This window comes from Apodemus sylvaticus, chromosome 11 (genome assembly GCF_947179515.1).
Source record: "Apodemus sylvaticus chromosome 11, mApoSyl1.1, whole genome shotgun sequence".
Classification (NCBI taxonomy): domain Eukaryota; kingdom Metazoa; phylum Chordata; class Mammalia; order Rodentia; family Muridae; genus Apodemus; species Apodemus sylvaticus.
In genome coordinates, this window is record NC_067482.1 from 82143263 (window position 1) to 82166445 (window position 23183).

Sequence of the window (23183 nt, forward strand, 5' to 3'; positions counted from 1 at the left end):
CATGAAAGTTAAATTCATGGCAAGGATTTCACACACACACACACACACACACATGTGTATACTTTATCTTATCACATAGAATAAAATCCCTTTTGCATTGTTGATTCTCTTTTAAAGGGATTTCAACAGCACAGAGGCATGCTATTTATTTGCCCAATCATCATCTCTGTGGCTGAGTGCTTATGTGGTCTAGATCTCTGGGTGTTGTGTCTCCTTGCCTAAGGAATCTCCTTTAGCGTGTGAGTGCCTGGTCGCTGGGTATGTGTTCCCTCCGCTCCCATGTTTCTGAACAGCTCTTCATTGGGGCCCGTGCTCTTCTCCTGGGTGTAGAGTTCTAGGCTGTCTGTCTGTCTGTTTCCCTGCCCTCTTCAGGCTCTAAGGCACAGTGCTGCCCTCTGGCACACTTCTGGTGAGATATGTACTCTGACTTGTTTGCTCCTTCAGAAGTCCCCTGCCCCACTTCTATCTACTTTCAGGATTTCCCCTTTGTAACCTGATCTAAGAGGTTTGGTTTTTTTGATGTGTCTCAATGTCACTCTCCTTGTTTCTTATACTTGCTGTTTACTGAACCTCTTACATCTGTGGCTTTAACAGTTAAGTTGAATTTAGAAACAATGAAATGGTCAGTTCACTGTTTCCAAATACTCGCTTCCACCGACCGAGGTTCTTGGTCCTCGGAAGGTGCACCTGCCGGCTGACCGCTTCTCCACTGGGGGTGATTTCTCTCTTAGTGGTGGTTTTCATCTAGCTAGTTCCGTTTTGATCATTTCCCCGGGAAGCTGTGAGGCTCAAGTTGAGAGGGGCCCTTGCTGTGAGATTGTTCCTCCATTCCCTGTGAGCATCCTGTGAGGGAAGCTGCAGGGCTTCTTCTCAGGGCTCCTCTGAGGCCCTGACACTGAGATGCTGCGGGTGGGGGTGGGGGTGGAGGGTGAGGGTGAGGGTGTGGGGGTGGCCTCTGGGAAGTGCAGGCTTGGAAAATCCCCCCCACCTTCAGGCAGGCCAAACACCTTCTCCCTCTGAAGGTCTTTACTGGAAGGTAAGCAAACACGCGTTTGTTTGCCTTCATCTCCACACTAGCTGATGGTTTATTTGCCTCATTAGCCACAGTTGATGCTCCCAGATGAGAGCAATTGTTTTGTACCTTTCCCCCAGTTACCGGGTACTGTTAGATTTGCATTGTTCCTTGTATCTCTGAGGAGTTGGCACATCTCTTCAACAGGATGGAAAGATGCCTGTCCTGGTGCCCACTGTTACTCCACACCCACGGTGGAGAGACAAGGACTCTTCTCTGGATGTTGGTTTTCCTAATGGGAACATGAGCAGTTTGGAATATGCACACAATGCCTTTGGCTCCATCCTGGAGGCTAGGGTGTGGCATGGTGAGATCATAGTACACCATGTATCTGTAGAGAGAACCAGTCTAAGCATGGCCTTTCACCACTTGGACCACCTGGTGCTCAGTTTGAGCTCATTGATACGGTCGGTCTTCAGTCTGACCCTTCCCGGAACTGTTTGCCCCCAGCAGGAGTTTATGATGGGGTGGTAGGTTGTCAGTTGCCTGGCACAGGTCAGAAGAAGGGTTCAGAGTTAAGGCAGTGTGAGTGGCCGCTTTGATAGACGCTTCTGAGTACACGGCAGTCGGCTGCACAGGTTATCCACACACGAAGTAGTTCCTCTCCTGGGACCTCCCCCACCCTTTGCAGATCCGAGCTGTGCTTGGTGTCTGCTGGGTCTGCTGATGACTTGTTGTAGTCAAAGTTGTTCCCGAACACAGACACACTTTCTGATCCACGGGGGGATTTCAGAGAAGTATTTAGATGATAACTTTTATAGAGCCAGAGAACTGTTCCTCTAAAGCAGTGGTTCTTAGCCTTCCTAGTGCGGCCCACCCTTTAATACAGCCCCCTCATGCTGTGGTGACCCCAGCTGTACTGTTATTTTTGTTGCTACTTCACACCTGTAGCTTTGCTGCTGTTATGGATTGTAATGTAAACATCTTCGTTTTCTATCGTTGTGAATTGTAATGTAAATCTCTGTGTTTTCCAGTGGTCTTAGGTGACTGATGTGGAAAGGGCCACCGGACCCTTAGGTTGAGAACTTCTGGGCTAAAGGCTCGTGCACTGAAGGCTTGGCTCCCAGCTGGCAGTGCTGCCTTGGGAGTTTCTTGAGATGTATCTGGAAGTAGCATCTGGAAGTCTGCCCTTGAAGATGCTATCATGTCTTACATCCCTTGTCTCAGGCCCTGCTTCTTGGCATGATGGGTGTTGTAGTCAAAGCGCACCTCCCCTCCCTCTCTACCATGAAGCTCTGCTTCACCGTGGTGTACAGACAGCAGAGCTGGGGGGCAGTGGGCAGAGTCTGAGTCAAAATAAGTCTTTCATCCCATCTCGTCTTTCTCTTGGAAGTCGGTGCAGAAACGAATGTGTTGGCTGATACCGGAGCCTGAGTTAGGGTCACTTGTGTCAATTTACTTGGCTTTCAGGCAAAATAAGACATTCGGGCCAAGCTGAGGAACCTTCTGCTGGTGACAAAGGTTCATAGCTCCAGGATACAATACGGCCATTTAGTCTAATTTTAGTTGCTATGAGTTGAGGCTACTACGGCCTGAGCTATTGATGTACTGTTCTCCAGTTTTGTGTCAACTCTGGGTATTTCCAGAAGGACTCACACTATCTATATGAGTAACCAGAACCATGTCTGTTAAGGACCAGGAGCATCAGGAATCTGCTCACTGCCATTCATTGTCCTACGCCCTTCATGACCTTTGCCCCCATGAAACCTTTCTGTGGGCTTCAACTCAGAGGCAGGTTCACTATGCGGCCACAGACATTCAGTCCCATCATCTTCACTTGTTGTGCCTCAGTTTCCCTGCTTGGGAAATATAAAGAAGCTGTTCAAAACCATGGAGGGCTGAAGTGAGAGAGCTGGTTAGTTGTATTCATGACAGTAGTGTTGCTAGAGCAAACTGTCATGGTTCGTGTATTGTCAAGCACAGATTGGGCTGGGGTAGAAAGACAAAGTAACCAGGACCAAGCACTGGTCCTTACCACTCCGGGTATGTGGAGAGCAAGTGTCGGGCACGGGGAAGGAGAGAGAGCCTGGTTGGATTGTGTGCTAGATAGGTACGGAGTGAGCGTCAGAGAGGATTCCGCTGAATTGTAATTTGGGGTCAGGAGTTGACTGGGAAATGGTGGCAACAATGGTGAGGAGCAGAGGAGCCAATGGGGACAAGGCCAATAACATGCTCAGAAGGAGAGCCGTTGGCCCCTCAGTCCATCAGTGGGAAAGGGGGCGGGGCAAAGGTGTCAAGTAATGAGTGTTCATTCAGAAATGACCACCAAGTCCCTCCTGTGGACTGCATGGCTTTTCTTCTTCTTCTAGATGTCGGGATGCATATGGACTGACCACAACTCTGACATCAGGATTCTGACATTTGAAACCTTGTGGAAACATTGACGTGTGCACCAGGCTAGACAGAATAATGTAACAAGTTCCATGCACCCATAATGTAGGGTCGACAGTGACTAATTGTGGCCGTTTTGCTCTCTAGACATTACCTGACTTCATAGACAGCACACAGTGTTGCCATCTGAGTCTGTTCAGCCAGCGCTGCCAGGATTCCATTATCCAACCCAGCCTAACTGGTCACAGCCACCTTCTCCTCAGCACCTCGCCTGGGTTTGGCTGTTTACAACTCATTTGTTCAAATCGGCTTGCCAGCGAGGTGGAACACACAGTTCTGCATTGGGCCCCTGGATTTTAATTTATGGAGTGACTGGATGCAAACACACAGAAGCTAGTGCCACAGAAGGAACTCTATCATTCACAGCTCTCAAAATAAGAGGCCATGTTCTGTCCTCTGTTCCCCGTGCCATGCTGTTGTCTTTGAGAAAAGGAGTTATATTGATATTTTAATTTTATTTAACCCCTCCTCTTTTCATTTTCATCTTTTCCTTGATGCTGCAGATTGAAGTGTTGTGGTTTGAACACACACCCCTAGGTTCTTGTGTTGGGAGGTAGCCTTATCTGTGGCTAGAGCCCAGGGCTCTCTCAGGAACGGATTAATGCTTGGACTACTTATCACAGGAGCAAGTTGTTAGAAAGCACATTTGGTCCCCTTGACCTCTGCCTCTCACGCCCTCTCTTGCCCTTCTGTCGTCCACCCCGGGAGCATGAAGACTCTTGATGAACATGGGCCTCTCAGCTAGTTCAAGAAGTGCAAAAACATTTCTGTTCTTGACAAATCACCTAGTCTTTAATAACCTGCCTTAGCGGCATAGAGTGGCAATATTATTTATTTCATTTTGTTACGTGTAGTAGGTCCAAAACAACTTTATTAGTTATCAAGAATCAGACTACTGCACTCACCTCAATGTTTCCAACATTTTGGCCTTGGCTAAGGTTGCCAGCTAAATGGTGAGGTAGTGTTTTCATTTGCTTGGGAATAACTTTTCTCTGTGTGGTCATTTTTTCCGTGTGGCAACAGGTTATATCATTTTGGGTTGGATTTTAGATATCACTCTTTCTTGACCAATTTTTTGCATATGCAAAATACTTGCAAAGTCCAGTTCCACAGTGAAAATGATTGAGATTCATTGTGAGAGGCTATTTTGCCCCTTCCTCCTACAAGATGGTTGAGCATCAGTGTTGGGTTTGATCCTGTGCGCTCGCTCTCTCTCTCTCTCTCTCTCTCTCTCTCTCTCTCTCTCTCTCTCTCTCTCCCTCTGTCTTTCTCTCCCTCCCTCTCTCTTTCTGAGTATAGTGCAGGCCTGTTCCTCTCCATCCTTCCTAACACTAAAGAGATCGCTGGTTTTGGCTGGACTGGTCCCTCTTGATAATGGACAGATGTCTGTAGAGGTCTTGGTTTTTTTTTTCCCACTGCTCTGCCACTCACTTTCCATGCATTTCAATATATACACTGGAATAGTGCCTTTCCCTCTAGTGGTGAGTGTAGCAGGTGACCGTTTGCAGTGGTTGTCACCCGTACTCGGCTGAATAGAAACGGTGTTCTCAAATTCCTATTTCAAACATAGCTTCTCTTTCAATCCTAGTAGGACTTGGCTAGTCTGGGTTTTAATTTCTAAAATAAAAAATGCACATTTTATTTTATGTGTATGGGTATTTTGCCTGCATGCATATCTGTGTGCCGAGTGGGTGTCTGGCTTCTCGGGTGGGAAGCCAGAGGAGTGGTGCTTCAAATGGCTGTGAGCTGCAGTGTGGCTGCTGAGACTTGAATATTGGTCCTCTGGAAGAGCAGGGTGTGCTCTTAGCTGCTGAGCCAGCTCTCTAGGCCCTGCTTGAGGTTTTGAGTGTAAAACAAAGGTTCTCTCTTGCCTTCCAGGTCTCCTTATCCCAGGGCATTTGTGGTTCTGGGCTTACCTGTTTCTCAGAATCGGGCCACTTTGATAGGATGTTTTAGGACTGATTCTGGCAGAGACTGAGCCTCTTAGGGCTGTGGACTCAATGACATCTGCCTCCCAACTCTTTCCTTCTTCCTAGACTTGCAAGTTAGAAAGTTTTAATTTGTTAATTTCTGCATGGAATTGTAGCTTTACTATGACCTCCAGACTTCCCCATACTTTATTAGTTTCTGGACCCTGGCAGGTTCTTTCTCTCTCCCACACTTCCTTGGTCAGAGGCCCTGCTGGGGGTATGGGGGTGGTGGAGATTGATATCCTAGATTCTATCCTGTGCTCTCCACCTAGGCAAGACTATAGCTGGTAAGATTTTCAGCTGCCTGGGGCACTCCAGGCCACACTTAGGAAGCCAAGCATAAGATTGCTTCTGGCAGGCTGTGCCTTCCTAGCCTGGCAGGGAGAAGACATCTCTGGTTTCCGGTTCCAAGAACTTCATGTGTCTTCAAGCCCCTCACATCCTTTCCTCCCCTTCCTTTTCCTCTTCCTCACTGCCCCCCCCCCCCATCTTCACCTTCTCCTTTCCTTTCTTCCAGTCAGAATGCTGAGTCTCTGCAGTACAGGGCCTGGGCAGCCTTGGACAGCAGTAGGAGATAGCTGTCTGTTTAGCTCTGGTACCCTCTTTCCTTGGACCTCACACTATCCAGGTGCAATGCTGACCCCCTGCTCAGCCTGGCATTTGTTAATTTACAGTATTTGAGAAAGTTGCTTAGTAAATTCCAACATGAAATTAGATCTGAAGGGTGGATGGGCTTTCAGAGTGGACTCCACGGACCTGTGTCATCCAGTGCAGGCATCTGAGGGTCTGTGAAGTCCGTCCTCATCTGAGTGTTCTGTGGGAGGCAAGGCCACTGCCTTCCTGGACTTCCTAGCGTGAAGCCAACGTGGATGAAATCCTCTGGCTGCATGTCCTGAAAATAAGCATCGAGGAGATGCACAAGCAGTCATCAGAAGCACAGTTCAGACTTGGTTTTATTTAACACTGCAAATTTTGCAACTATGAGCTTAAAAGACATTTATTTAGAATTTCTCAGTATGGATTGTTCTGGCCAGATGCCAACAGCTACAACTCACCTGCACAAAGGTGTGTGTGTGTGTGTGTGTGTATGTTTCTTAAATTATTTCCAGATGGTAAGAGGACCTGAAATGGAGCTGTTTGAGACCTATGGTGTTTTTAAAATTATTTGATTGTCCTTTGAAAGTTTTATTTATACAATGGATATTGATCATAGCCATCTGCCACTGCATCCACCCCCCCCAGAACCCCAGTCCATCTCCCTCCCGATCACACGCCCTCTTTTTCACTGCTCTTAGTATCTCCAAATCTAATTAGTGCTGCCCATAATGTGCATGGGTGTGAGGCCTTCAACTGCAGTATGAGAAACCTCTCAGCATCCATGTCCCCAAAGGACAGTGATTCTCTTCCTCCTCAGCTATATCTCCTCCAATGGAGGGGCAGCCTCTGGGACCCCCAGATCTGTTCATGCTGTGATTTTGGACCAGCTTGATCTTATAGAGATAGCTGTAGCAGCTGTAAATTGCTCTGGATGTGACCCGACTGTATACACAGTGGCATCTCACAGCTTTCCTTCCCATTCTGTGGCTCTTACATTCTTTCTGTCCCCTCTTCTGTGAAGTTCCTGGGCTCTGGATGGTGGAGGTTGAGAGAGATGACCTACCCACAGCCGAACACTGGGAGTTATTTCTACTCAGCTCTTTGACCAGTTATGAGTCTCTGCCTTAACCATTACCCACTCTAAAAGGAAGCATCTTTGACCAAAGTTGAGAGAAACCACAGGTTGTAAGCACAAATATTTAGAATCCAGTATAGTTTGATAGTATAGTCATTAGGAAAACATCAACGGAATGTTCCCTCCTTGAGCTTCTGTTTTCCCTAGTTGTGGGCTTTTGGTCATGTATAGAGTACAAGGCTTTGAATTCCCTCCTGTGGAGCAGGCGTCATGTGCAGTCAGAAAGTGGTTGGCTACCTGCATCACCACTGTACCCACTACCACACTAGTGGGAACATCGTGCCAACAGGTCAGTATTGTAGCATGTGCATCAGCACTGGGTAAGACCATTGATGGTTTTCTCCCCCAGCAACCTGCAGAACTCCTTGTGGCACTGCGTAAGCTATCCAGCAGGGAGTGGTTCCTAGGTGAGATTGATTTCTATGTCCTGCATCCAGAGTGGGTGGTTAGCAAAAGAGTCTTACCATCTAGTTATTGTGGGCAGCCAAGAGCAGTTCTCATGGTATGTATTATTGCTCATGATATATATAACCATGGTATGTATTATCTCTGACTGGTAACTCATAGAGAGGTATCCAGGCTTGGCACGGAGATTTTCAGAAGGATGTCTGTCCATCTATGCAGGGTACATTTGTTCAAAAACTTTAAAAGAATATACTATATATTTTTATATTAGTTTAGAAACTGTTGGATTTTGTAAGGTTCCTTCACATACCCATAGTTTGCTGACCCAGCCCCCATCCCAGACTCCCCATCTCCATATCTTCACTTAAACCTTTAATCCCGAGCAGTCCCCTCTGTTCATGCCACCTGTGTTCTATACCCCTTCTAATTGAATTTCTTTTAAAAATATTATTTTGTATGTGTGTGCGTAGAGTACTAGAGTACTAGTGTGTGTGTGTGTGTGTGTGTGTGTGTGTGTGTGGTCAGATCTCTCCTTTCATCCTGTGGGTCCCAGAGTGGATCTGGCAACATGTTGGACTAGTGTATGACTAATCTCTCTCTCTCTCTCTCTCTCTCTCTCTCTCTCTCTCTCTCTCTCTCTCTCTCCTTATTGAAATCCACACAGCCTCCTTCTTCAGGGGGTAGGGAGTGTCCCCCATCTTCCCAAGGGGCTGTCCATGCCACCTCATGATGCTCAGTGGGACACTGTGAATGGTTCCACTCGGAAGTGTGATGACAGTGTGAACCGTTGTAACCTGAATAATCAAACTGTGAAATTCTTCCAAAGCTAAGGCTTTGAGTATCACGTGGCACATACCCCCTAAAAAAAAGTTAGGGATTTGAAGCTTTTAGATTGGGTATAGTCAGCCAGCAAAGTCAATGCCAGCCAGTATTTCTAAATCTGACAAAAAAGGAAAAGAGATCTGAAGTGCTTCTGGCTTCAAGCATTTCAGATCTGAGAGACTCAGCATGCGTTCCTCATAGTCTGACAAAGTCTGATGTGCTTTAGGGTGGGAGGTTCTGAGCCGCAGGGATGTCTGGGTGGGTAGGGCTTGGGCTTCCTGCTAGATTGCTTGCCTTCCAGAAGGCTGAGCCATGATTAGGGTGGGGATTCATTTCTAACAGGTGTCCGTATTCCCGGACCTTGAAGGTCCAGGGAGTGCTGGCTAAATGGAGAAGGTGGGAAAGATACACAGTCCCAGTAGAAGGGGGCCATGATGGAAGTACCCATTTGAGCCTAGCCCTGGCCACTGGAGGTCATACACAAACATACTCACCAACAGCATCTCTGTCAATGATCTTGTGCTGTGCTTTGCCCCAAAGGAAAACCACTGTCGCCGAATCAAGATCCTTGGAGACTGCTACTACTGTGTGTCTGGCCTCACCCAGCCCAAGACCGATCACGCCCACTGCTGTGTGGAGATGGGACTTGACATGATTGATACCATCACGTGAGTGTTGCCCTGTTACAAGGTCTGTCTAGGGCTGCAGAGGCTGAGGCGGCTGTAGGAGGGGCCTGGTCACCTACCCTGGAAGATGATGATGTGTTGGTGACCCCTGCTCACAGTTTGTGATGAATCTCTTTATCCACAGAAATCATTTGTGTATCTAGTGCACCTGAGATATGGAAAAAGAAGGGAGCTTTGTAACTGAGCTTGGTGAGGCCCTGGGAAAGGCTGAGGGTACAAGGCCATTTAAAAGTCAGTGAATCTTTTTCTGGGCAGCTGATTGCCTTGTGTGCTCTGGGGAGAGAGGGCTGAAGCCTGGGTTGAGTGGGTTCTCTTGTGAGACCCAGCCTACGGAACCCAGTGCACATGGGAACATCCACACAGTTAGAGCTTTGGAACAGTCGTGAGGAAGGAGCCAGCAACATGGTTGCCCTGAACACCAACGCTGGCTCTTCAGGGAATAGTTCCCTGGAGCTGCTCCTGTCAAAAGCCCCTGGAAGCTGATGGGCTCCACTCTATGTCACTGAGAGTGCTAAAGCTCCGTGGTGCTGACAGTGAATGCCCAGATGCAGAGCCACTGCCTTGGGGGAAAAGCAGCTGGAACAAGTGTTCTGAGAAAGGATCAGGAAGGGGAGCAGGGACAATTCCTGGCAATGACTATCTTTTGTTCCTTGGAAGGATAGTGTGTCGTGTATCACATGTCACATCAAAATCACTGTTAGGTTGCTGGAGAGATGGCTTAGTGGTTAAGAGCACTGGCTGCTTTCCCAGAGGACCTGGGTTTGATTCTTAGCACCCACATGGTGGCTAACAATGGTTGGAAACTCTAGTTCTGGGGGCTCTGACACCTGTCCTCTTCTGACCTCCACAGGCACTGCATACATGTGACACACAGACATAGCAAGCATACATATAATATATATACATATATAATAAAAATAAGTAAAATGTTTTTAAAAATAACTATTGCATATTATACATCACACATGGCAGCACACAACATATCTGCCATGTGACTTGTCCTGTCACATGGTCACCACCCTTCATCTGTGTCTTGTATCACATCCTATTCCATCTAATTCTATTTTACATCAGGTCATGTGTCATATTTTATCATGTATCAGCGTATTATGCTATATATTATATTGGGTGTCACATATATCCCATGATCACGTATCCAATGATACCACACTGTTACTGACTCTAAGCATGCTAATTTGCCGGTCGACAGGAGCCCACTGAGTCCAGGACAGGTTGTTGGTGCAAGGACAATATGTATTCTATAAAGCAAGCAAAACCAAGAGCAGACTTGCGTCCTGGAAGACCATATTCACACTCTTTAGGCCCCCTTTCTCTTTAGGCAAGGGTTTGACTTAGGAAGCAATTGATGATTAATGTATACTTCTGTGTTGGAATTGTCAAAGAGAACCCATTGTTTTTATATTTATATGCATTAATAGCAGAAGGGAAAGAAGGAGAGGCAATTGGTGAAACCTGGTGGCTAGTGAGCTGTGGATTTGACAGGCACATGGGTGACCCCACCTCGTGCTGCTACTTAAGGCCTTGTGATTGATGGGGTTGTGTGCTCTGTGTGGGTGTCACTGTAAATATAGAGGCCTGGCTCAGCATAGCAGAGCGCCTGTGTTACCCTCTGAAGCACAGCATGGCTACATTCCACATCACAGTTTATACCAGTTTACACCATATACATCTGTCTATCTGTTTGTCTGTTTGTCTGTCTGCCTGTCTGCCTGTTTGTCTATCTATCTATCTATCTATCTATCTATCTATCTATCTATCTATCTATCTATCTGTCTGTCTGTCTGTCTGTCTGTCTGTCTGTCTGTCTGTCTGTCTGTCTATCTATCGGTCTGTCTATCTATCTATCTATCTATCTATCTATCTATCTATCTATCTATCTACCTCCTATCTATCTATCTATCTACCTACCTACTATCTATCTATCTATCTATCTATCTATCTATCTATCTATCTATCTATGTATGTATGTATCTGTCTGTCTATCTATCTATCTATCTATCTATCTATCTATCTATCTATCTATCTATCTATCTATCTATCTATCTAACGGTCCACTACACAGATCCAGGGAAATTTAGGCGGGTGCTCCAACTGGCTGGGCTGACTAGGCTGCTCACGATGGCTGTGTCCTAGAGTCAGGAGGCCCTTCCTGTCCCTTCTTCCTGGCAACTTTACTTCTCCCTTGTCTTTCCATGGTCAGGAAACTCATTTCTCACACGGGCCTCAGGCCGTTCTTTCCTTCTAGTCTCTCTTGTGGGGCTGGCGTGTGCCTGGGATCTAAGGCATTTCTGTATAGCGCCCTTTCTAGAGCCTACTCAGGAAATGCCACATTTGCCTGCTGAGGCCAGGCCTAACTAGCTCTGCTTCATGGTCTCCTCACTGCTCCCCGCCCCCCAGGATTTCAGCAGAAACTCTCCGACTCTGCGTCTCTGGCCATGTCGTGAGAGATTGGTGAACCCTGGGGCTGTGAAGCCTCCTAATAGTCTTCCCCGACTGCCTTTCCCTTCATTTTAAAGTCATACAGCCTCAAGACCACACAATCCTAGAGTCTTTATACGACCTGAATTTCTGGCTCTGGACTGGAAGGAGCAAGCAGAAGAGTTAATCCAAGAGACTGCTAACAGCCTTTCTTCCTCTGAGAACCGCACCGAGCCAGGGATGGCCCATGTGTGCTCATCATTGGCTGGCTTCTGGATCTCCTAGGAAGGTTCCATATGGCAGCTGGCACCTTCCCTTCTGGCCATACCAGCCTGTGTTTGTTCCTGTTTCAGAGAAGTGCACAGAAACATACAAGACAGAACGTGTTGATCAAGAGGACCAGCATGTCCAGGCAAAGCAGGATGCTCTTGTGGTTTTGTTTCTTGACCTTGGAGTGGAGGGTCTAGGAACTTAGGAAACCCTGTGGTCTCAGGAGCGTGACTGAAGTAGGGACTGGAGCTCATACGTGCACAGATACCATGCTGGGCCTTGCACTGTATGCACCAATGTGGGGGCAGTGCCTTTGCCCTTAGCTGCATCTTCCTTCTGTCTGGAGCCATCTGGACTGGGAATAGTTCCCACTATCTAGAGGAAGCCAGAGGACTTCAAGGGTTTGGATTCTGTTGATTCTGAAATGACCTTATTTTTCAAAGGATCCCTGAGTGATGGACAATATATCCCAGTCCTAGGGCTGAGCCTGGGGGCCGGAACCGCCCATTCTCAGGGGCCACGGGTCTTCTGAAGGTTGGAGAGTTCTGACTGGTCACAGAGCTTTCTGAGACCCAAAGACCAGCATGGTTATTGGAAGATTCCGGAATTATTTCATGCAACTGTTTCCTGCGCATCTCTTAGATTCATGGTACAGTGATGGAGGGTAGTGGGTAGGCTGCTATTCCCTGGCCATGCTGGGTTGGGGCTCCAAGGTCAGCAGCTAAGTCCAGTTGAGGCTTTGCTGGCAGCAACTGCACTGGGATTACAGACTTGAAAGCATGATAATCCATTTTGACACTTGTGAATACAGGATGGGCTAGCTCAGGAAAGGAGCCTGGCCTACAGAAGAAAGGCCTAAAATCACTGTAAGAGCCAGGACAAGCGTCGCCACAGTTGCAGATGCAGATAGAACGCTCTCAGACTGGTCCTGATTTCTTCCCAACATCAGGACCCTTCCTTGGCAATGACTGTATAAAACTCTAGCTATTTTACCTCCTAGACTGTTTATATGTATGGAGTAAAATAGACAACAAACATTTACTTAATTTTTCCCTTCTAACCTTTAAACTCAGGCCATGCTTGCCTGTTTTCTTTTCATTGATTGGTTCAGAGGTCAAGGGCATTGTCTGTCCCAGGTCTGTAATCACAGACAACTCTGAAGTGGACCCAGAGTGGGACAGCAAGACTTACTAAGCTAAACTGTAGAGCATCTGTGTTCCTGGACTATATATCCCTGTAATGCATTGCCATAGAAGAAAGGGTTTTAGGGCCAGCTCCTCAACTGTTGTGCCAGGGCTAGCAGGGCAGGCTCCTCCTACGTCCTAAGGGTGAGGCCACCCCTGGGTGGGCCTCTCTAGGACTTCTGTGCAGCTTGGGCATCAGAGTAATCCCTCCTGAGCTCTGCTCCCAAATGCCCACAAGGGCAGGCTTCTGTGGCAGAGGTCACTGGACTTTTCTCCTGCTGGGAAAGTAGTTGGGGCCTTTCCCCACCCTCATGTCATCTATGCCTTCCTCCTTTTATACTTGTGCTCCTCCCTCTGCATGTTTATGAATGATCTCAGGACTCATTGCAGAGGCTACAGAGGAGCCCAGGAGGTTCCTGGTTCCCAACTGGGGTGTGCTTCAGTTTCCTCGAATGCTGCATCCTTTGCCTGTGAATGGAGAAAGGGTGGTTGTGAGGAAGGACTGTTTCTCACAGGCAATAGCTGAGTGGGAGGATTTCAGCTGCTTCCAGGGGATGATTCACCAGTCCCCAGACAGAAGGAGCCCATCCCCGAAGAAGAAGGCCTTCCACTGCCGGATTCCCCGGGATCCCCTCTGCTGTGCTGCCCACGGCCATGTCCAAGTCTGTCTGTGTCACCGGGAAGCCCCCGCTGGTACACGTGGGATGGGAACAACAACTGCATTCTTCTTTCACACACCCTCCAAGTGCACAGAGGACTTTTCTTCTAAATAGATTTTATCTAGCAGTGACCCTGCTCTTGAGATGTGTATCTTTCAACTGTTACGATGAAGTAAGCTAACAGGAAATGCACAGGTTTTCCCCAAGTGGTCTACCTCTGAGCTAGGGAGGACAGCCTGTGCCATCGGTAAGTCATTGGTAGATGCCAGTGATCTCCAGGCTGGAGTTCAGATACCCAGGTATCTCTTCCTTAAGCTGGGTATATGTGTGAGCCACGGCACACACCACAGTTTCTCAGTATAGACTAACTTAGAGGATTACTTTCTCTAATTACTGGATTCTGGGTTTTAGAGTCAGCCTTGTGGATAGTTTTAAGAAGCAGTTTTCTGTGGGGTGGAGGATTCTGGGCATCTTCCCAAACTTCCACTCCCCTCAAAGAATCTGTCATAATGTTTAGGGGACCTGGGGATTCCTAGCCTGTATATTATAGCTGATGATTACATTTTTATAGATGGTGGAGCCAAGACCCTGGAGGGGCAGTTAAGAGCCCATGTGTCCAGGGCACGCATGTTTGGACATATTGGGTTGAAAGTGTTTGCTGTGTTCTTCTATCATGCTAGGAGACTGGGGATTGCCTCAGGCAAATGTGTTGTCATCGCTCCTGGAGAAATTCTGCCTAGCTGACAGCAAATCTCCCTTTAGAGTGTCTGTTCCTCCCTTTCTTTCTTTTTTCCCATGTGTGCACAGCTGTATCCGTTGTGCTTGGAAGAATGGCCAAGAGGAGTGAACTCAATAGGTTCTTGCTGAACAGAACAGAGATTTGGCCTTTCATCTTTGCTCTGGGTTTTATGTCAGCCAGGATCTATTTACATTGGGAGGCCGGGAGGGTTGTCTTCATCCTACTGGGCTCCAGCACTAAAGGTCAGGACTAGGGCTGCATTGTTCCTTCATAGAAAGTACTTGTGATAAAAAAGCATCTCTGAGATCATACACGAGAAAGACATAGATGATGAACAAAGATGGAGCCCGGAAATCTTGGTGTCCTGGAAATGAAACGAAAGGTGTTGTTGGAATTGGACAGAACATACCTGTGTCAAGGGAGCCACAGCTGAGCCACAGCTCAGCAGCTGGCTGTGCTGTTCCTTTAGAAGACATTCTCCGGGGTGCTATGGATTTGAGGTGCCAGCCTTGACGTACCAGAGGCAGCAGCTGCCAGGAAAGACTGAGTGTTGGCAGAAGTTGCAGGTGCCAGACATGTGGGGCCATGCAGGCTTTGGCAGATCCCAGCTTTCGGGGATCCGAAACCGCTGGCTTGGAAGGCCCAAGGGGCAGCGCAAACGCATGTCCCAGCAGTGCCCAGGCTGCCTCGCCTTTTGTGGCTGCAGAAACGGAAGTGGTGATGTACGCCAGAACACTAAGGGCAGGTGTCTCCGCGAACATTGCTCACGTGGGCTTTGAAATTCACATTCTATTTTTAGGGGTTTTGTTTCAGTGTCTCTTACCAGAGATTGGCAGCCAACTGGGAATAAAGTTAAAATTTTAAAAGTTTCACTTATGTGTAAAACAAAGATGGCTCTTAAAGTCTTAACAATAGTCTGACCTCCACATGCTCTTCTGGAAGTCATTGAAGCTAACTGATCGAATGTTAGCAGTTCAGGTCCCTGCCCTTGGGCAGCCTCTGGCATCTTGCCTACCCAAACACAGAGGCAGGGGCAGCTGTTGGCAGACAGCTCAAGTGAGCACCTGGTGGGGCCCCGGGGAGATATGCTGTGCAGGTAGGTGTTCCTGCTGAGAAGAGGGTGGGCAGTTTGTAAACTGGAGTCAGGGTGTAGGTGAGCCAGAGGGAGGGCAGGGTCAATACCTACATGCTATTGCTGAAAATGTGGCCGTCAGAGCCCTCCTAGGTGATAATGAAGGGCAGAGGGTGGAGCAGGCTGAGGCCCACTGTAGGCCGTACTGTTTGCCATATGATCACACACCCTCGGCGACAAGGACTTGGCTGCACTTCCCAGGGTTCTTCCTGGAACAGTACTTTGTGTTCTCTATAGTGGGATAATAATAATAATAATAATAATAATAATAATAATAAAAGCTGGCAGGAAGAAGTTTGCATGTCCTGACTTGAGGTGCACTGAGATAGCTCTGAAGAAACTCCAGAGATTGTCAGAGCTAAGGTCGGCAGAGCCAGGCTTACCTGCCAGGGCTCTGAGTCTCAGTTGCCAATAGAGGTGGATCCTCAGATGGTCAGATTAGTTGGGGTTCCCCAGCCCTTAATTCCCTCTGCCTCGTCCACTTCCCCAGAACCGTTTCCTCAGAGAGAAGACCTACATTGAGATCCTCGACTCAGTTCGCTTTGGGGACTTTCCTGATGAGGAAGACAAGAAGGCTATGTTGGGAGCTTAAAGAGCTTGCTGAATAGTGTCTGACTTTTAGCTCCTCTAACCAGACCGCCACGTATCTGTCCCACTACAGCTCCATACAGCCCGTTCCCCTATGCCCTTGGCCTCGGGGTGCAGCCCACAGCACCCCGTGGAGGGAGCTGCCAAGCAGCCTTCAGCCCATGCCCTATACCTGTGTTACAGATCCGTGGCTGAGGCTACTGAAGTAGACCTGAACATGCGTGTGGGCCTACACACCGGCAGGGTCCTCTGTGGTGTCCTGGGCCTACGCAAGTGGCAGTATGACGTATGGTCCAATGACGTGACCCTGGCCAATGTCATGGAGGCTGCTGGTTTACCAGGGTAAGTTGGATTCTGGGTGCAAGATGGCTGAGTGCCTTTGCAAGAGTCTTCATTTCAGGCCTGGATCCTGAGGGTACTTGGGTTGGTTCTGCTTTGACCCTCCAGGGGACCCAGCTGAGGTCCAGTGCACATCTGCAGAAAACCAGTGTGGATAAGACCAGGTGTGCATGGGGACTTTGTCCTGATACTTGTACTATTATTACTTCTGTGGTTTATTTTCCCAAACCTATACAAGGGAACTCTGGCTGCGAGCTTTCTTTGGTGCCTCAGTCATGTCCTGCCTACTGGCTCCATCTCTCGGTCAGCTGCAGAATTTGAACATGGGCATGAACACTTCCTATAGGGAATTCAGGGAAGAGGTGGCTTGAAATGCTGTGTGTGAGTCAGAGAAGCTGATGTGGGTTGAGGTTGCCATATTTTCTACTGTCCTCTGCCCTCTGCCCTCTGCCCTCGGCCCTCTGTCCACCAGCAACCATTACCTTCAGCTTCTCATTGGGCTGGCTGTGAAAACGCATCCCCCCCTTAAATTCTAATCATTTTGTTCTCATTTTTTCTGTTCCAATGTTTGATTGTTTCTTTACTTTTGTTCTCTTTCTGATCCTTTACCCTTTATAGCCTCCAGCGACCCCACCCCGCCCTCTCGGGTGTGTACCCCATCACTCGGCTTGTCTGGGCCTTCCTGCCCTTTCTTCCCAGGTTACCCGGGACCTGTGCAGTCGCACTTATCAGTTCTCACCCGGCTTTGCATTCTTCCCTTGCAGGAAGGTCCACATCACAAAGACCACCCTAGCATGCCTGAATGGGGACTACGAGGTGGAGCCGGGTCACGGCCATGAGAGGAACACCTTTCTGAGAACTCACAACATTGAGACCTTCTTTATTGTGCCGTCCCATCGAAGGAAGGTGGGTGACCAGTCCCCTCTGCGTGGGGCACAGAGGTGCTGTGTGCAGGGGTTGCCTTGTGGAGAGTAGGCGGCCTACTGTAATAATGGAGACGAGCTCATAGAGTCTGGAGTCAGAAATCTGGGGACGACTGGGCCACGTTGGGCCCTTCACTCCTTCACGTACTGGCCATGAGCTTCCTGTAAGAGGCTGTGGTATGAGTCTTTATGCTGTGCAACAGGGAGCTCTGATCATCCTATGCTGGGTGTTTCAGGTCCTCCCAGCAGAAAGATGGAGTGGTTAGGATTGAGGGTGACAGATGTTTCAGGGCTCAAGTGACAGTTCGGGCGGATTGGATGGCTTGGACTGAGATGGGAATACTGACACATGAGGGGTGGGCTCAGGTGAGGGAAGCGGTCCAGGTGACTGTGCCTGTGCAGGTGACAGTGCTTGGTTAGCTGAAGGCGCTGGCTCAGTGAGGTGGATGGTTTGGTAAGGGTCTGGCTCAGGTGAAGGTGTGTTCTCCTTTCCATATTGGCTCGTTTGGTCTTGAGGAAGCCACAGGGTGAGCAGACTGTTTCCCATGGTACAGATGAGGACCCATGGCAGTCCTTTAGGCAGAGGCTGGCCCCTACCATCTAGTCTTCTGGCCTGTGGATCCTCTTGTGTGTAGAACAAAGCATGCTGGGACAAGGAAACTTTGAGATGACATTTACTCGAGACCCAGTGGTTATTTCTCTGGCTTGAAGGCTTCATTGCTGGGATGTTGTAGATTCTGGGGTGCCTAGTACCAAGCAACCTAATTTTAGTACCCTGGAGTTCCTGTCACTACTAAGGCCAAAGTTTCCAGCCTGAGGGTCGAGATCTGCCTCGTTGACAATATTTTTCCCTACGCTTGTGTTTGGATAGATATTTCCAGGCTTGATTCTCTCGGATATCAAACCAGCCAAGAGGATGAAGTTTAAGACTGTGTGCTACCTGCTGGTACAGCTCATGCACTGCCGGAAAATGTTCAAGGCTGAGATCCCCTTCTCCAACGTGATGACCTGCGAGGATGATGACAAGGTAGGGAAGGCTGAGGTGCGGCTCGGCCAGAGCGCGCCCCGCGCCGAGGCTACGGCCATCTTTATGTTGCTTTACATTTTGTATTTATCTAGGTCTAAGCTCACATTCCCTGCTTTCTTCTTTTATTTTTCCTGGAGAGCCTATTATGTGGATATTGAAGTTCTTGAGCTGACTCCAGATTCTCCCCCCAACCCACACTCACTTTTCCCTTCTATTTTCTGGAAAGGGTTTTCAACTTTACCATCCAACATTTCTATTGGACATTTCAAAATTCTTAAACGTTCCAGGTACATTTTTTTTTATGAATAATTCCCTTATGAAGTTGTATTCCCATGTCAGAAACCACAGTCTGGCCTGGAAGCTCACTGTGTAGCTGAGGATAGACCTTGAATTTCTGATTCTCCTACTCTACCTCCCAAGCATGGGGAGTACAGATGTGCACCATCACATCTGGTTTTATTTCATGCAGGGGATTGAACCCAGGGATTCATAACTATGCCTGACAAGTCCCATGACTCCAGTTGTGTCCACTCCCTGAGATTACTTTTAACTTTATAATATTTGTGGGTGGGTATGCACACACTTGCCTGCGTTCCATGGGACGCATGCGGAAGTCAGAGGACAGCTTGCAGGAGTTGGTTTTCTCCTTCTACTCTATGGGTTCTGGGGCCCAAACTCAGTCATCAAACCTGGTGGCAGATGTCTTTCCCTGCTGAGGCATCTCACTGGCCCAAGACTTTTATTTTATTTTTAATGTCTATGTGGTGTGCATGTGTGCGTGTGTGTATGTGTGTGTGTGTGTGTGTGTGTGTGTGTATGCATGTCTGTGTGCGCACGCATCTATGCATGCATGCATACGTGTTGGGGAAGTGCCCCTGTGGACATGTGCACATGGAGGCTGAAGGTTGATGTTGGGTATCTTCCTCAACTCTTCTCCACATTATTCTTTGAGGCAGGGTCTTCCAATGGAACCCAGAGCTCACCTAGACTTCCAGTCTAGCTAATCGACTGACTCAAAGAATCCGCTGTCTCTGCCTGGCTGCCATGCCCACCCGCCTGGCCTTTGACTCGGGTTTTGGGAGCTGCATTCCTGCTTCTCGAGGCAGGTGCTTTAGCCACTGAGCCTTCTCCTCAGCCCTCTCACGGAGAGTTTTTCAAAAATAGTTTCTTGCCCAGAAGCGTCAGTTTTCTCCGGGCAGCTTCCTTTGCTTTACCTTTAGCTTGTCTGCCGTCGTCATCTGTAATCCCACAGATGCCCAGCAAAGCCGGCAGCAAGGTTCCACTGTGGCGGGCCTTCTCCCACACCAGGGCTTTGATGGATCAGGCAGTCATGTGTGTGTCTTCAGCTCTTCTGGGCATGTGGTGGTGGTGTCTAGGGCTTCATTTCAACCACACATGGCCAGTGACCGGGATTTCCCTTCTAGGGAAGGAAGGCCTTGCTTCATTTCCTACTGGAAATGGAGGTGTAACAAAGAGCATGGAGTGCACTTTGGGGCTCTAGTGCCCCCTTGTGGATGCTCTTGACCACAGTCGTTGAATCCACTCATACTTAAGCCTGAAGTTGCCCTGCTCCCCATATCCCTCTCTGTCCAGCCCTCTGAGGCTACACTGGCTTTACCTGCTGTCTGTTGGCTCAACCCTGCTTCTTTTCCCACCACTGCTTTCTCAACATCACTGATTTTATACCACTTAAAGAAACTTACTGGTAAGGTTAGAGGTGTTGTTCAGGACAAAGCAAGGTTCTGTTGTCTCTTGCTTATGGTGGTTCCTTGCCACAAGGATCTGTGTATGGGAGTTCCTCTAGAACTTTATTTGATAATATTCTAAGGACTCCATTCATGGTGGATCGTGTCAGGGAGAATTAGTCTTTATGTGTGCCAGGCAGCTGGAGGTTGCATTGTTAAAGGTGTGGCATCTGCCACAGATAGTAGGAAGTTTAGCCTTAGTCATGTAGACAGCAGACATTCACACAGACATACACAGATACACTATCCCCCATACACACACACACACACACACACATGACGGTGTCAGTGTCAGGAGATCTGGTGTCTGTTGCCTTAGCAAGCATCGTCCCTCCTAAATCTCTCATCAGCTTCAGTGTCTGCCAGGGTCCTCACCCCAGGGTCACCCTACCCTGGAGACGTGTGCTCACCCAGAGCAATCTTAGCAGGAATCCTGGTCACTTATCCAGAATGCTGCTGACTTCCGATGTCTACCCCGAGTAGTGTTCTGTCCACAGACCCTCCTTTCTCCTTGTCTGTCCATCCCCAGCTGCTGGGCCACACTCTTGAGTTGAATCCAAGACCCTGTTTGCATGACCCCTGCCCCTCTTGAATGAAGCCTGTCCCATTGAATTCTACAAAGTGTCATTGAAATGATGTCCTTTTGATAATTTGATAAATAATTTTATAGATGATTTTAATAACTTAATAAATGTAACAATTCCCTTTCCCAAGCTCTAGCCCTGGACTGAGTCCCCCAGGCAGTATCTCTTCCACCATGCTTGTGGTCTCTGTTCCAGCCCTTGCAGCTGCTGCTGTTAGTACCTCTGGGGTGAATCCTGTGAGCATAGCCCAGGCCCCCAAACACATTTACAATGGTCTTGTTTGGCCTTTGGATACTTTCTTGCCCACGAAGGTATTCGTTATGGATAACACCTCCAAATAAAAAGAAATGCATCAGAAAAGCAAATGAAAAATATTTGTCTCCCACCACCGTCCCCCAGATAAAGGCCTGGTACTGTGACCTGTTCTGTGCCCTAAGTGTGGGGGCTGGAGATGCTTCAAGGAACTTTACTGTGTGGTAGAAGCAGTTCAGCTGGCTGCGTCTCCTTCTCTTGCCTCTGTGTTTCATACAGGTGTCCTCGTGTCATTGACTGTCCCTCAATTTGAGTTTCAGACTTTGCGTAGAAAAGTCCTTTTCTAACCTAAGGAGATGCCTTATGTGGCACCAATATCTGGGGTATTTCTGCTTTTATTAACTGAAGCCCATCATGGCTCTTTGGTTGGTGAATGTCTTAGTTAAGGTTTTACTGCTATGAACAAACACCAGAAACAGGAATGTGCCTCTCTCTCTGTCTTTGTCTTTGTCTCTGTCTCTGTCTCTGTCTCTGCCTCTCTCTCTCTCACACACACATACACACACACACACACACACACACACACACACACACATGCTTTGTATAGCTTTGAATCTAAGCTTATTGATTTAAAGCAACATAAGAGATACTTCTTGAGTGCATGATATAGAAGTCAAGTCTTCTTCTGGCTTGCGTCTCATCTCCTGTTTCCTTCTGGAAACCAGCTTGTGTGCAAAGCCGGTGGTAAGCTGAGCCGAGCCTTTTCTGCCTTGGACACACTTTGGGCATTTGGAGACCCATACAGAGCCAAGCCTTTTCTTCCTGGCTGAATGGCCTTCGGGCATAGGCACAGGCCTGACTTCCCAAGCAGCTTAGCGGCAAACAGGACTTCCTCTCTAGGTATCAGCATGCTCACGGATGCTGGGCACATCTCTGTTCATGGACGTCTTAGTGAACAGTATGGGGATAGCCAGCGGTTGTGGCGAGACCGCTGGGCTAAGAAAGCATGTGCTTTGTCTTCCAGTGCTGCTGCCAACTCGGGCTCTCCCGAGGGTCTTGCTCTCTCCGTGGGGTGTGTAAAGCCTGACTTCTGCCTCTGCAGTGGGAGACTTAGCAAGCTTGGAGTAGTGCCAAGTGCTGGATTCTAGGTGTTTTTTCCTTGTTACCAGTCTGATTGAATCTTATCTGGCTGTCTCCTGAGCTTCTGGATTAAAAATGGCAACAGATGATTATCATCTATGAATTTATTTACTGAAGATAATGGCTTGCCTCATTAATTGAAATCGACTGCGGTGACTTTTGAGTATCTTGGATTTTCTTGGTCATTGATAATATGTACTTTAAATGGTGCTATCTCGTGTTTCTCTCCCATTTAATAATTAAGCTAGACGATAGTATTAAGCAAGGTCATTCTTTCTCTGTCTAACTCTTAGGATATATAGGATTTTGCCATTCACTCTGATGCTTTGAGCTATGAATACTAGACTAGGAAGCCATCCTTGTTACTTAAGGTTATTATTGTCTTTGAGCAAGAACTGGATGCTGTATTTTAGGAAATACTTCTGAGTGTGGATCAAGGTGCTTTGCCAAAGGGTTTTTGCCTCCTGTATCTGGGTACCTTAGTGTCCTTGGACCTAAGGCGATGCAGTGGGGTACCATTTTGTTATTCAGGTTCAGGAAGTAGGCCAAGCTTGGTGTAATTGGGAAGTTGTGGATTCTTGGTGAATAGACTTTCGCCTGGTCTTTGGCTGCAGTCGTGTGGTTATTTGTGCTTTTCTGGTTTCCTATTCTTGATCATTTAGCCAAGAGACAAAGGCTTTTCTCATGGCCTGCACCCACTGACATTTCCAGTCATGGGCTCCCTGGCTCCTGGCCTGAGATGGCAGAAGATGCCCCGCAGGACCCCTCGTCACACGTTCTGCGTTCTGTTGTCTGTTCTGAAAGCCTGCTCTCGCTTTCCACCCTCATAGCCTTGTGTTTGAGTGCATGCGTTGTCTGTGTTTTCCTGGTTGGTTGGGACATGGAGGGGAAGTTCGTTCACTGCATCCTTTCTGCAGGTGGACTGTAGCATCTCAGTTGTCTGTCTTCTGCTGAGGTGTTGAAGCATCAGAGTTCCTGCTATGAGTCCCTGAGGGCGAGACCACACAGGCATCTTCAGATCAGACTCTGTTTTCCTTTCCACAAGCTGGGAACTTCTTGTACCTGTCATGTGATCGGAAGAGGG

The 23183-nt window shown here is 48.1% G+C and overlaps 1 protein-coding gene across 1 annotated transcript in view; it reads left to right on the forward strand.

Moving 5' to 3' along the window:
* The window catches only part of Adcy1 (adenylate cyclase 1), a 113845-nt gene that overhangs the window by 56102 nt on the left and 34560 nt on the right, over positions 1-23183 (forward strand). The window contains exons 5-8 of the mRNA XM_052199201.1: positions 8933-9060; positions 16273-16431; positions 17193-17334; positions 18223-18378. Coding sequence (XP_052055161.1) covers positions 8933-9060; positions 16273-16431; positions 17193-17334; positions 18223-18378 — 585 coding nt within the window. The remainder of the gene's footprint in view (positions 1-8932; positions 9061-16272; positions 16432-17192; positions 17335-18222; positions 18379-23183) is intronic.